This window comes from Molothrus aeneus, chromosome Z, assembly GCF_037042795.1.
Source record: "Molothrus aeneus isolate 106 chromosome Z, BPBGC_Maene_1.0, whole genome shotgun sequence".
NCBI lineage: Eukaryota > Metazoa > Chordata > Aves > Passeriformes > Icteridae > Molothrus > Molothrus aeneus.
The window spans coordinates 32,556,078-32,571,085 of NC_089680.1; the positions used below are offsets into that span (position 1 = coordinate 32,556,078).

Genomic DNA, 15,008 nt, shown 5'->3' on the forward strand with positions numbered 1-15,008 from the left:
ATGAGAAGCAACAGTACTGTCCTAAAGTCAGTTTTCTCCAAAGTAAATTCCAGGATCACTGACAAACTAGTATGTGACTATGAGTAGTATTTTCTTTCTTGAAATGTGATTCATACTGTTTAAAAGCTGCAAGGTTCCATTTTCTCTTGTTTCTAGTTCAGATCCCATGACCAGTCTCAAATGTCTCACTGAACTGTTTTTCTAACTTCTTCCATGTCCTTATTACAGGTAAAGTTTCATTCAAGTGTTAGCACATTCCCACAGAAACCCTTTTTGTTCACTCAAAATAAGTACTTTGAAAAACTGCACAGTGCTGGTGAAACCAGAAATTTTGAAACAAAATTCATAATTTCTATTCACCTTTCATATTTTCAAAGTTATCATGGTGTTCAAATGTAGCTGAATTCATATTTCCTTGCAGAGAAACATCAAGAGTATGTACTCGTTTTCCTATTCCACTAGAACTGGGTAACCTTGGTTGCCTGTCCATAGTTAGAACATTACATTGAACTGTCTTAAATATACACTGCAGATACTGCACAGTCAGTCTGAATATTGCCGCCTGTCAGATTTTCTAGGATTTTTGGGTTTTTATTAATTTTATTACTAGTTGAGGGAATTGGAACCCCAATCAGAAAAAAATATTTCTCTCAGACAGTATTCTCTTGAATCAAAAGAATAAATCCAGGAAATGGTCTATGTTTAGCCTCTTACGTTTCAGTTTGTCTTTTCTGAATTTGGGGCTGAATAATTTGGATGTTGCTTTGGGATCAGTGATTAAAGAAGTCATTAGTGTGACACACAAGGTTACAGTGTCAGTGTGGATTTATTATGCTGTAAAAAGCATGACTTGGACTCTTTTTGCAGTAGCATATGGAAACTTGGAACAAAAATTCAAATGGTAATAGTAACATCTACTCTGGTGTGCAAAAACTCTGGACATGGGAAAATATAGGAAAACGGGAAACAAAACTGTCTGAGAAAACTGCTTTTTACATATCCTCATTTGAGTATTTCAGAAAATGTCCTAGATGACCATCATTTTTTCACCTCATTGCAGATGTGTCTCCTCTGTTCACTGATGAGGTTGAGAAAGACTCTAAAGAAGTCCCTGCCAATCTTTCTACAGTGGTATTTCTGTTTGATTGGTTAAAAGCCCTCTTAAAATGCAATACTTAAACATTCTTGCTCTTATTCACTTCCTCTTGCTGTGTCTTGGCACAAGTTTAGGCAACACCATATCTCAATTTGTAATGAAAAGTAACAGGAAACTACAATAGCTGCTGAACGCTTCCCCCACTGCATTTCTTCAGGTTTATGTACTTTTTTTAAAAATAACTTTAAAGGATTGACTTATGTATGTGAACCTGTATGTTGACATGATTTGTAAAGCTTTGTCCTGATACTTCTTCATTTATCCATGCTGTGCAGAATGCAATGTTGAGCTGTTCTGATGGATATTCAGTAAGCTGACTTGGGTGTCAGAGCAGTAAGAAGAAGCCAGGCCAACTAGGGAGAACTTTCAAACATTGCTATCACAGCTACAGCACCTCTAATTCTCATCAATCCTTGCTTAAAACTAGTTCTGATGTCTCTGCTCCTAATTAATTGTTGAAGAGAAAGGCATTCTTAAGAAGTAACAGACAGCAACAAGATATTTAATTTGCCTTACATGTAGTCAGTGATGAATCCGAAGTTGTTTTAGTCTTGTAAGCTGGCTGCAAGAAAGAAACTATACTGCCTTGACCCAGAAACATAGTTAGCTTATCTAAATGGTGAAGTTAAATGAAACTTAGAACCATGGAATATGCTGAATTGGAAAAGACCCACAAGGCTCATTTGAGTCCAGCTCCTGGCCTTGCACAGGACAACTCCAAGAATCACCCTCTGTGCCTGAAAGCTTTGTCCAAACACTCCCTGAACTCTAACAGATTTAGTTTCATGACCATTTCCCTGTGGAACATGCTCCAGTGCCTAAAAACTCTGTGGGTGAAGAGCCTTTTCAAAAAATCCAACCTAAACCTCCCCCAAGTGGGCTTCAGGCCATTCCCTCAGGTTCTGTCACCAGTCACCACAGAGAGGAGATCAGTGTCTGTCCCTCATGATGAAATTCTGACTTCAGCAACTCCTCATACAGCTTTTACTAATTATCCAAGGCTTGGTCTTGGTGTGTCTTGGGTCACAAGACCTGTCAGTGAGAAACCTCCAAAGAAATCAGTGTCTAGGCTTGTATAATACTAGACTGTAAAATGAGAGAAGTCTGTGTCAGCTACACGTAGAAATTAGGGGTTGGGAGGTTACAGCTGGAAATGCAGCACAAGCTGCCAGAGGGTACAGGTCCTGAGTTCACTTGACTGTAGGAATTGTATCTGCTATTCATCCCTCTTTGCTCAAGCTGCAGAAAGCCTGTCCCCTCTGCAGTCAGATTGATCCAGCTGATGTATTAATCTTTCTTCTGAGTCAGAAAAGGAGTTACAAACCTGATTCTAACTGTCAGGCTGGGATATGGAGGCATTGTTCAACACTTTTGGCATAGCAAAGCTAATTAGGAAAGTACAGATGAATCTGTCTCAGAGTAACTGTTCCACTACACTCCAGGATGTGGTGTCTAGTGAATTTGCATAATCTTGGGAAATACTAAAATTTAAAACAATGTTTCTAAGCATTGTTCTTTTTCTCCACAGTATAAATAAAACCATACAACATTGGGTTGTACTTCAGATTTCTTAAATTCTCACAGAGTCATAGTGGTTAAGTGCCTCATTACAAATAATGTTATCTTTAGGAAAATAACATTTTGATGGTTCAGCAAAATAGAACTCAATCACTTCTGAAAGTATAACTGACAATAATTTCTGAATGGATTTTTTCAGTCAAGATAGCATGACAGGCAGAGCTCATATATTTAATTTTGACCTGCTTTATAAAAGATATTCAAAACAGCACAATGTAATGTCAGCTTATTTTATCAAGAGTGACTGTTCATTACTCAAATTGTGTTTCTCCTGGTATATACTATTTATACATTTACTTCTTTGCTGAAGATTTAGAGGCACCAACTCTCTTGAAGAAAGTGCATTTTGGACATGATTCATACATACTTCGAAAACATTTATCTATAGCCTAAAGGACTCCTTTACTAAGTTGGAAATTTTAACATTGTTATTCAAAAGAATTGTTGAGAATATTATTGAATTACAAATTAGTGTTTTATTATTTTGTTGTGTTGTTTTATTATTTTATTATTGTGTTGTATTATATATTATTTATTTTAGTGTTTTCCCATCATACACACTATCCCAATGCTGCTTACTTGGGTTATTGAATATTTAACACTCAATAAAACTCCATTGCTATGAATTTAATTATATTTTTTCATTGCTAATATTTCTATGTAATAATATATGGCTCATACTGTTGCTTCAACCTATAATTAACAGTAAGAAAAAACTGACTATCTTTGGTGCCTGTCTAGTGGTTCAGATTTAATACAGTAAATCTGTAACTTAAGTTCTGTTCAGAAGCTGAGCAACAATATACTGTTTCTTGTAGCATATTACATGTAATGTGCCACATGATTTATGTAAAATAGTGAAGAATGGGCTTCCTATAACCGTTTCATTGAGAGGAACAGGATTTTGGTCTTTTATGAGAATTTCTGCCAGGCTGACACACAGAAAAAATGCCCAGAGTTCAGCTTACCTTTAGTAATTCCTTTATTATTTTAATGGTTAATGGGATGTCTTTCAATTCCTTATGAAGCATTCTGTGTAGAACTAGTGACACGATTTTATTGCTATTCATGTGTAAAAAAGACAGGATAAGCTACCTTACCTCAAGGGCAGGCAAAGGAGGAGCTGAGAGTGTGAGGGAGGGGAAGGAATTTGCTATTGGACAGAATCAAGAGCACATTTCTCATATGGCTTAATGCAGATCTGCCAGCCAATGTGGGAGCAAGCTGAATCAATGATGTGCACTTTCTGCTCTCAAGTGCTGCTGAGAAGCAGAACACACAGCAGCTCATCAGCTCTGCTCAGCTCTCTAATGTGAACAGCACATAACAGGGAATTAGGAAGTAATGCCATCAAATTTCTCACTCTTGAATGGCAATGAAGATCTTGAGTTTAGTAATTAGAAAATGTGAGTAGTTTAATTCTCTTAATTTTATGCATATTAATGGCACTATTTCCTACTGCACAATTTGCTGTATTGTCATCTGTGTTTATATTTTGGGACTTTCACCCTTTCTCTGAAGGCGCATTCTTGTTGGTTCAGTCAGCACCAGTGGCTCCTGTATAATGGTTGCTGGATAATTTTTACCTAGAAGTTCAACTTCCAATCTCTGTCCAACTTTGCTGAGTTCCATGGGAACATATGCGAAAGCTAGACTCTGCTGAGCTCCATAGCTGAAACATCCAGATGTGGTATTGCCAATTACCTGAAAAAAACCAAAACCAATTGTATTTATTTTCAAGATGCAGTGGATTTTCTGAAGAAAAAACAAAACCAAAACAAAAACAACAACAATGAAAAAAAATCCAACCAAAACAGAAAAACCCAACCAACTAACCAAAACAAAAAAAGCAGCAAACCCCAGCCAAGAACCCAAACAACTAGACATCTCACATTTTGGTTTATACACTTCAGACACCATGCAAGTTTCAAGTGTGTCATGCAGTTCATAATATTCTCAATAGAGAGTAACACCACCTGAAACCGGGAAGTTTTTGCTTCTTAAAAATACACCCTGTTCTCATTATGTTCAATTAAGTTTTCACTGGAACATATACAATACCTATGCATATGTTTATTATCTATAATAATTTAATTGCTAGTGAGTATTTCAACACAATATGTGCTGAAGTGTGGAGCCCCAAACGTTGCTGTTTAATTTCTTTTGGGTAGCAAAGGTGTTTTCTTAAAACAGCAGTGAACTTGCAGAAGAAGAGAATGGATGACAATACATTAGTCTGTTCCAACCCTAGTTTCAGTGACTTGACATCATTTCACATCTTCTCTGTAGGTATTTCGTCTTTACTTCTTGCTTGAACATTAGTGTGTTTATCATAGCTTCAAATTGCTCTGTGCCAGTAAAATAGAAATAATGCATTCACACTTGAAACACAAAGATTCTGTTAATGGAGAATTAAGACTGATTTTTTGCAACATGAACTATAGTCCTTGCCTTGCCATTGTGCCACACGCTTTCATTTCCCTCTGGATCAACATTATCAGTTTCCAGGGTGAGATATACCAGTCGTCGTTTGAGCCCCTTTTCTTTAATCTGCTTCAGTGCTTGTTTTCCTGTAAAATCTGCTGCCTGAAAAAATACAAGATAATGATAATATATGTTTATTTGGGTTCTCCAATATTTAAATGTATCTTAATGTGTTTGCCCATCACATGAGTATTCTATATGAAATATAGATGAAATAAATCTTTAGCAGATAGTATATCTTGTATCTTGGTATTTTTATACTGGTACATCATATCTTGGTAACTTTTTTCTGTGTATTCATTTTCCTAGATCTCAGCCTTTAATATCCATAATTCCAATGTATTGGAAACACATACATAGTGAGCTGTAGTAAAGACTAACTGCCCAGTTAAGGCTTTAAACCAGAAGACTGTACATCATTTCAGTGCCTATGAGAAGAAGTGAATTCCAATACCCAGATCCTAAAGTCTGGGCCTTGCTCTGTCAACACACTTCCTTTTGAAGCCATCATCCATTTATGACAGTAACCTGCCAGTATTCCACTTTGATGTCTCTGCCAGGCTGCACAGCTGACAGTTTACTCCTTATCCTTGTTTTAAGGTAGGTACATTTTGTTTCTGTCTCTACCATTTTATGGGACAATGCAGCATCTTTTGTAAAGAATACTGCTTTGTCTGGAGTTCCCTTTTTCAGTCTGCTTAGAAAGGTACAAGCAGTTTCTCATATTTCCAGAAGAAGACTGCACAAATGAGTGACTAGTGTGGAGGTAGTCATTGGCAAGTTTCAGAACCCTCAAGGGTATATAGGACAGTATTTACTGTATCTGATCACATTGAGCTTATTCTATCACAGGAACATTTAGGTAGGAAGTGGCCTCGAAGCTCATTGAGTGCAATCTTTCACCAATGACTGCCTTGTTAACTACAGCATAGCATAAAGTGTCATGTCCAGTTGTTTCTTGAACATCTCTAGGGATGGTGACTCTACCACCTCCCTGGACAGACCTTTCCAATGCTTAACAACTCTTTCCATTAAGAAATTCTTCATGATGTCCATTTTTTCTCCTATGGCATAGATCAGACAGAATAAATGAATTGCATTTAAACTAAAATGCCAAATACACACAAGCCTCCCCATGGGCAGAAATATAACAGCAGTTACAAAGTCCTCTAGCTCTCAAGCCTTTTCTTCACTAGCAGTGAAAGCCATTTTAAGGCAGTTGATCTCAGGTCTGAAGAAGGAATTATATTAATTTGATGAATGTTTAAGGGAAAAGAAATACTATTTCTGGTAATGTACTTTAATTTCAGTAGAGAATTGTTGCACTGTCAGAATTACAAGCAACATGTATGTGGAATAGATATTACACAGTTAGTTCAGTGTTCTTGTATTTCTTGAGGTCCATATAAATCCATGTGTATGCTCAGAAGAAATTATTTCAGTGATGAAGAGTTTTTGCACTATGAAAGGCTAGGATTTGTGAGCAGTTGTGAAAAAAAACTTATGAACCAGTTAAGGAGCAGTTAGTCTCAAAATCAAGGTGATTCAGCTGGGGACAAAGCAGATACTGCACATAAAGATCAGAACTGACACCCTTTGAGGGAAAAAAAGCATGAAATACAGCTCAGATCAGAAAAAAGACTGTGAGGATTCATTTTGGAATATGTTGAGATGCAACTGCAAAATATAAACTAAAGATCTAACACCAGAGAATAACCAGCTACTGGTAGTTCCCTCTCACTTTTCTGCTACATGGTAGGTGCAACTATAGGAAACACCTACAACTAGAAATGCAAATAAGACTGTATACCATAGCATGGCTCACAGACTAAAATGCTTTGCATAACACAGAGAAATACCAAGAAGTAAACATTCTACAGGGATACTCAGCATTTAATCAATTCCTTCCTATTCATGCTAATGTAATATCAGGTATTTAGTCACATGGAATGTAACTGTGGAACTAAATGCAAGTATTCAAATGCAATGTTATATGCCCTAGAACAAGCAGCTAGCCTGCTTTAGAATCTACCTGAGCATGGATCATTTTTTGCCTGTTGTTTGCAGATACAAAATAAAATCCTTTCCCAATTCATTTTAATTTGGCCCAGCTTTTGGCCTCCTGGAATAAACCACTACATAGCTATTATGCTAACTGAAGATGCACATGGAGGATTTAATGTAAAGGGCTTGTTTTTTGCCATTTTCTGTTCATTGAAGGTTAAGAATATTCCAGTCTCTTTAGAATGATAGCTTGGAAAAATAACCAGGATGTAACCTAGAATTCAAACTCTTCAAAATACACACCTCTCATATATACACACATACTGCAAAAATGTGTGTATCTACATGTATAAATACATAAACAGATGCATACATGGATACATACTTGAACACGATATGAACATGCATAAAAATGTATGTGTGAAAATGCATGTGCATATATAATGCTCAACTACCAGTCTATATGCACTTTTAAATATTTAAAGCGCCTTCTTAAATTCCAACTATAGGAATTCAACTATTTCAGTTTACTTCTTTTACGGTTCTTGGGTACCCATGGCAATTTCACACTAATGTATTCCCACCTTTATTCATTTCTGCTTTTTAAGCATATGTGTCATAGGATTGTTCATTCCAATCAAAACAGAATTTGGAAGCTGATGCATTCAACCTCAGTCTGGCTATTTTTGGTAAAAAATGCTTCCTCTTTCTAGGAGAAAAATAGTCAGTTTTCATACTGCTTCTATTTGCTTTATCCTGTCATACAAAATATAATGCAAAAAAAAAATCATATTTAAACCAGTATAATCCAATAAATGAATATAAAATCTCCCAAAACCAACAAAACAGAAGAAAAATAAACAAATGAAAACACTGAACAATTCCAGCCTTGAACAAATATAAAATTTAAAGCTGTTCTTTGCTGTCACAGTTTAAAAAAAAATTATGTTATGTGTAGGAGCAATGCAAATTCTTTGTACTAATTGAAGTTAAGACAGTTCTAAAAAGCTATAAAATAGAGAAGACTTTCCATTACTTTGGCACAAATTCCCAAAGCATTAAGCTTTGGCAGATGTAATGGTTTTAACATAAAATAAAAAACACTTCTTAGACACCAAAGATAAAGACAATATCTACTGTTTAGCTTCATTTAATTTGAGTGCAGTTCACCAGATAAAAAGATGGGCTTTTCCTTTTAATTTGTGTGTTAGATAAGTTTAGATAAAATTAGAATGAAAAATCATATCACAAAGACAAATCAGCCAAATTTTTAAAATAGCACTAGCTAAAGGGATACCACTGATTAGCTCATCTATTAACACACTGTATATTTGCCTTATCCTTCTTATCAGGCTTTTACTTTGTGTTAGTGGCCATGTGTTTGATAGCACAAGATAAACCCACTGTCTTCTAGAAAGATTTCACAAGACAATAACCAAGGTGATTTTTTTATGCACAGTGAGGTACCTTGAGGATGTAACTTACTGTGTTTCAAATGTACCTGGCTTTCAATGGCACCCCAATCATAATTCTAATCCTCTGCAAAAACCTCTTCTAGTTTAAGGGACGCAAAGGAATAGAAATTATCTATAAGCCTTTCAAAAACTTTTCTTTCCACGTTTCTCAGTCTGTACAGTTTATCAGAATTAAGTTGAAGTGTCTAAAAAGAAACATGCTATATCTGTTCAACAGTTACTTGCAGCAAAGATATACAACTCTCTCAACAAGGAACTGCTGTAATTTATTCAGAATACCATTTAGGACTGTGGGCATAGAGCCAAATTATGAAGACAAAGTGACCCGACAGAGTAAGGCAGCACCAACAGCTGCTGTCATCTACTATAACCATAATGTTACAACACTCTGGAGGCAGCCTCTATACAGGATTACGAAATTTTTCATAGCTAGATGCTCTTTAATTATTTCAGGGTAACACTCCAAATGATATCTGCCTCACCAGCCTGATAAATGAAGACAATTGTCTTCTCAGCAAATATTTGACAAGTTTCTTTTTCTGTAGCAAATCAAAACTACAAAAAACACCACACAAAAATTTTTTAAGGGAGGTGGCCACTCTGTATGTATAGCACCTGCACCCGTGCATCTTTCACTCAATCCACCTAAGCTCCTCTTGTATGCAGTCAGCTCTAGGAAGTTGATACAATAGAAATAACTGATGAATTACTGAATTATTTTGGCTAAAAATCCCTATCTAAGTGGTGCTTATTCCTTTACATGGCCAAAGAAACACACAGGGAGTCACCTAGATGTGCATTTTATAAAGATAAAATCTCTGCAGATTCTTTCTAGCATGTTTCCTAACCTGTATAAATTTATGGAATAAGTTCTCTGTTTTTTGACCCTCTGGACACCAAAAGATGTAATGATAGAATACAGTTCTACTCACTCCTGAAATTCAATTTGAATGGGGACAGGACTTAGGTGGAAAAGTACACTGAACAGATTATAGGCATAATAAATGGGGATTGAAAGGAGGGGGAGGGGAAAGAAGTACCATGCCCCATCTCAAATTTCCTATCCATCACTCCTTTTTCCTATCCCCTAGCTCCTTAGCCCTTTTTCAGTAAAGTCTCTGCTCTTTTTTTTTTCCTCCTCTTCCCTTTCTTGTGTGGAGTAAAGCTGGCATGGAACACAATCCTATTCCAGGTTATGGAGTGAAGTCAGTGACCACTATTGTAGTCATTCCTCTCAGAACAAAATGTAAGCTGGAAAAGTGAAGCAAGGGCAGACAATGGCAATCAGGGGGAGCTGCAAGAATTCTTGGAGCTCGGGCTGTTCCACACCAGGACCATGGGAACACGAGCTGGACAGAAACAACTGAGGGGCAGTTTTGGTAAGTGGCCAGGAGATAAACAAATGACTAGAAAGAGAAGGGAATAAAACTGTAAATCTAAGCCTGCTATCAAAGAAATAAAAGGGTGGAGGCACATTCTTAGAACTGCTCATCCTTGTTTCCTGAGAGATAACATCTTACATATTGTTATGTTGGAGGATAGGTCAATACTCCAGGAATGGAATTTATCATTCACTTACCAATATGAAGCTGAAGGGTGTGACAAAACTTCTTTCATGATGCATACCAAAGCCATTATATACTCATGTGTCTAACAGATGTAATAGTAAAAACCACCAAATGTCTAAGTCAGAAAAAGAGGTAGCACTTGTTGCCTGAGAGATGTGCTTTGACAATGACATTCAGGCAGCCACTGTGCAGGGATGGAGGAGATGAAATGCAATTAGCGATAAGCAGACAGGGAAAAAAGTAAGAATCAAAGGAGAAGGTTTTAGGTTGGTAATAAAAACGGGGGGAAAAAGGAAAAAAAGCCCTGGTAGAATAGACATAAGAAAAAATAAGAGATTCTGGATATAGAAAAATCTGGAAAGAAGTTTGGAATTAAGAACAAAAAACCTGCCTCAGTAAATAAAGAGGGCTGAGGCAAAGAAACAATGCCTCGGGAAACAGTAGTTTCTCCTAGTGGAAACAGACAAAATATGAGTTGAGCACTCAGATCCTGACTTATAAGAGCACACTAGAGAGAGTTCCAAAGGGTTTCCTTCATCTACTGAACTACCTTCCCAAGCTCTGCAGCGAGCGCGACCAGGAGATGGCAGTCTTGGATACAGCAACACAAGCACAAACACACCAACAGCCAACTGCGGACTTGGAACTCAGAAAAATCCTTCTGACAGAATTAATTTCCGTGAGCTAGTATGAAAGGTTTTCACTCTAACATCAAGTTTCATAGGGATTTCTGATCCATTAAAGTCAGTAGAAAAACAAGACTATTTTAAGCATTCAGAGGTGATATCATTGAGTACTCAAAAAATCTGAGCAAGTGCAAATGTATGGAACAGTATTCTTGGATGTGGACCAAAAAGAATTGCAGACTGTCTTCCTTAAAGATATTCTGTGTATTTCCTGGCATAGTGAATAACATTAGGACTCTACTAAATATTTTGTAACAGAGTTACAAATGAGATGAGGCTATCTAACAACTAGCAAACTAACTTATTAAATGTAATTGAACAGCCAAAAGAAAGACAACAGGTATTGAAAAAAAAAACCTAAACCATTGACAGAATTTTGTTGCAAAATTGTGAAAGCATTTTATACTCTAAATTATGAACTGATTTTATTATTGTCCCTCCACTTTACTTAAATTGCATCCCATCCTGCTCATCTATGCAAGGAAGCAACCAACACTAACATTAGTGAAACAGGGGTTATCAAGCAGACTCTAGAGGAAACCACTTAGAACAAAGCCTCAGAGTTACTGACAAAATGAAAGTTGCCACAGAAACACTGTGGAAATGGGTTTACTTATTGCCAGGTTATAATTTAATATCCTGTGAGATATTAAAGAAAGTCAGCTTCAGCTTTGAAGAGTTTTTCCTATTATTCATGGCAAAAAAATTACTAGTCTCTCTGTACATGAAGATAATGCACACTAAACTTTCTAAACACAGAGACCATCAGGATTTTATGAGGAATTTACATCTCTTCATGTATATTACCCAGATATATGAATGTCCTTTTGTAGGAATTAAATTGTAGAAATTAAAATTCTTTTTGATCATATTACTTTCACTGGCATCTGGCTCTTCATCATTTTAATCTGTTTAGAAACTGTTTTCATTTTCCATGACATACCATTCAAGATTCGCTTATGTTGAAGTCTTTTTGCAACAGTTTGTGAGTATTTCAGCTGCTTGTTGCACAGTAAGAAGCACTCTAGTTTTTAACTGAACAGTCTTTTGGTTCTGATTTACGCAGAAATCAGCACTTTCCCCAGCTGGGGGCGCATGCTTAAAGGAATAATCTTTGTGAGGAGCTGAACAGGCCAAAATGTCAAAAAGAAGTATTTCATTATCTGTTGCTTGTAATTGTTATCTCATTTACCCTTTTTTTGAGGGGAATGTTTCTGCAACAATAGAAACAGGTACAAAATAGTGTTTGGCTTGTGTTGACTCACAGCTGCCTGTAAAGAATGGTGAGGTCTCTGCTATGCCAAATGTGCAACAAAACCAGAGTCACGGAACTGGGACTCAAACTGCCAAGAAGCAGAGTAAATAATCTCACACTGCATTTCGTGCTACAGTGTTCAGAGTGCTTCCAATAGCTGAATTAGCTCAGATACCTCTGAAGTGTCAACATATAGTTACAACTGCCCTCATTTAAGTCAATAAAAAAACATTGATTATTTCCTTTTTTGCATTAGTTCAGCAAAACAGGCAGATGTTTCAGGCTGACACATTGCATTTCTGTGGGACATTCATTCATGCTCATTTATCTACAATGTGAGTACCTGCTCTGGAGAACTTCTCTAACCCTGCATTTCAACCATGCAGAGTCTGCAGAGCAACTAAAGAATCAAGTGCTTCTTGCACTTTAATGCCTTCCTATTATCCACATGGGTATCTTGGCAAGCAACAGCTTTCCAACAGCTTTCCCTGCTTATGGCTGCTTTCCTACTTAAACTAAGGAAAGGGAAAAAAAGAGAAAACATACAGATGTATCAAAAGAAAGTGGAAAGAAAAACAAGTAAAAGTCACATTTTTTATTGCCTTCCCTTCAATTCTACTAATCTCTCCTCTAGATGGAAAGGCCTTGATTTGTAAATGCAATTTAATCCTAAACAATTCTGTATTTCCCTTGCATGTGTCACTTCCTCAGATTAAGGCAATATTATACTACCCAATGGAGAGAGCTGTAACTCTCTGTAACATGTAGGAACTGCCATTTACATCCTTGGGAACCCCCTGCCTCAATCCTGAACAGGTTGAAGAACATTGCCTTCTATAGACAGGTTTAACAGTGAGAGGAAAAACACCTTCCTGGGCTTGTTCTGTTATGTTCAGGGAAATTGTTTCATAAATATAAAAGCATCCTTTTATGTTTAACATTCTATCCTGTGCAAAGTTTAAGATTTGTTTTTATTTAGAGGTGTAACTTAAAGTTTGGGATTCTTATTATCAGTTCTACAGTGCCTCCATATAACAGGGCAAAAATATCAAGGACTATTTATTATTTATTTATTACATTTTCAGGTATAAAGGGAGCATAAATAAAACCAGCTTGCTGCTATAAGACATTGCATCATTGTCAAGATTAAATATTTTGCAAGCATTTTTTCTTCTTGAAAGAAGAAAAATATATATTCTTTATATTATATGCTGTATTTGTATACTGTAAATTTTATACTTTAATTTATAAATTAATTGAAGCAATAGATTAAGTCAGAAATAGCCCATCATTTAGGACACCTCACTTGCAATCTCTAGGACCAGATTTTTCATGTTAGAAACTTCAGATCCATTGTGCAGGCAACTAATGTTTGAGTTGATGCAGTAACTGATAGCAGCAGATGGCTTTAGATGTGCACAGAACGTGATTTCACCAGATTTCATGGAAAGGTTCTCTATTTGACAGAGTTTAGACATTTGGTTTGTGATTCATTTGGACCAGGAAAGAGAAGCTTTTTTTGTATCTATTAGACTAAAACAGAATTTGAATTGCTAAGATATTAATACAAAAAAGTGAGGTTGCTAATTAGAGGAGATCAAACAACATATTTTCTTTTTACTGCACAGTTAAATTCAACTAGCTTAATTCTCTAACCTTCAAATCAGGTGAAAACAAGGTATGAGCAGAGGACCTCTTCAGAAATTCTATGAGCAACTAGTTATTCTTTTAACCAGTGTACTAATTTATCTAATATTTAACTTATTGTTGTCAGTTGTCCCTAGCAGTTCTAAAAAATATACTTTTTTCAGTAATTGTTGTAGCAGAGTGGTAGCCAGGGAGAAAAATTCTACAGATACCTGCTTCAAAAAGAATGAATAGGTAGAATATTATCACAATATGAACAGGCCTGTTCAACTTCTGTGTGTGTGTATGTGTGTATATATATATGAATATGTGCGTGTCTGTGTGTCTGTGTGTGTCTGTGTTTGTGTATACACACACTATATAGTAGCAAAAGTACATGACTAAAATTTCCCTCTGAAAATAAATCACAAAGAGTTATTTTTCATGTAGACAACATTTAGCATTTACAAATTTCTGATCTAATGTGTAATTTTGATAGCAAGGAACATGGGGAAGATTTTTTTTACAAGTTGCTACTTGTAAAGTAGTTATAATTATAGTCATTGATTTACTAAATGTATTTTATTTTCCAGCTAATGGCATGTTTCATGTTCAAACACCTAAGGAATAATCTTGGACATAATAGAACATTTTGAAAATAGTAAGACATACCTTGTTTAGCTTTACAAAATACTCCAGTCCAGCTTCTAAGGGATTAGTGTCACAGTTCATCTGTTAAAAGATATAAATTCACCATCCATTACAGACGATCATAGCTTTTGGATTGGGCATTATTCATTCTATACATCCTTCTATTTACTCCTTTGCCAAACTCTTCCACACTGTGCATGCACAGCTTCTGTTGGAATACACTGCAAGCTTCCAGCATGGGATTCAGATCAGGTATCAATTAACACACCCAATATGACATATAGATGTGTAAACTAGTCATCTAAGTTTTCATATGCAAAGTAAACACTTTTCAGAAAGAAACAGGATTTTCCATCAAAGCAGAATGGAACCTCAGAAAACTGAGTAACTGAGGTATGCACACCATTTGCAACACAGCAGAGTGGCTTAGCCAGAGAGGGAAATAAAACACAAAACCGATTTCAGTCACCACCTTTCCCTTAGGTGTAGGGGAAAAAATTTCTTAGGAAACTCTTGAAGAAAGAA

The 15,008-nt window shown here is 36.2% G+C and overlaps 1 protein-coding gene across 1 annotated transcript in view; it reads right to left on the reverse strand.

Annotated features, from left to right (window-relative positions):
• Positions 1-3,720: 3,720 nt before the first annotated feature.
• The window catches only part of DMGDH (dimethylglycine dehydrogenase), a 39,458-nt gene continuing 28,170 nt past the window's right edge, over positions 3,721-15,008 (reverse strand). The window contains exons 14-16 of the mRNA XM_066569309.1: positions 14,505-14,564; positions 5,186-5,320; positions 3,721-4,438 (exon numbers count right to left, since the gene is read on the reverse strand). Of these exons, the coding sequence (XP_066425406.1) occupies positions 4,223-4,438; positions 5,186-5,320; positions 14,505-14,564 (411 nt within the window). The 3' untranslated portion in view covers positions 3,721-4,222. The remainder of the gene's footprint in view (positions 4,439-5,185; positions 5,321-14,504; positions 14,565-15,008) is intronic.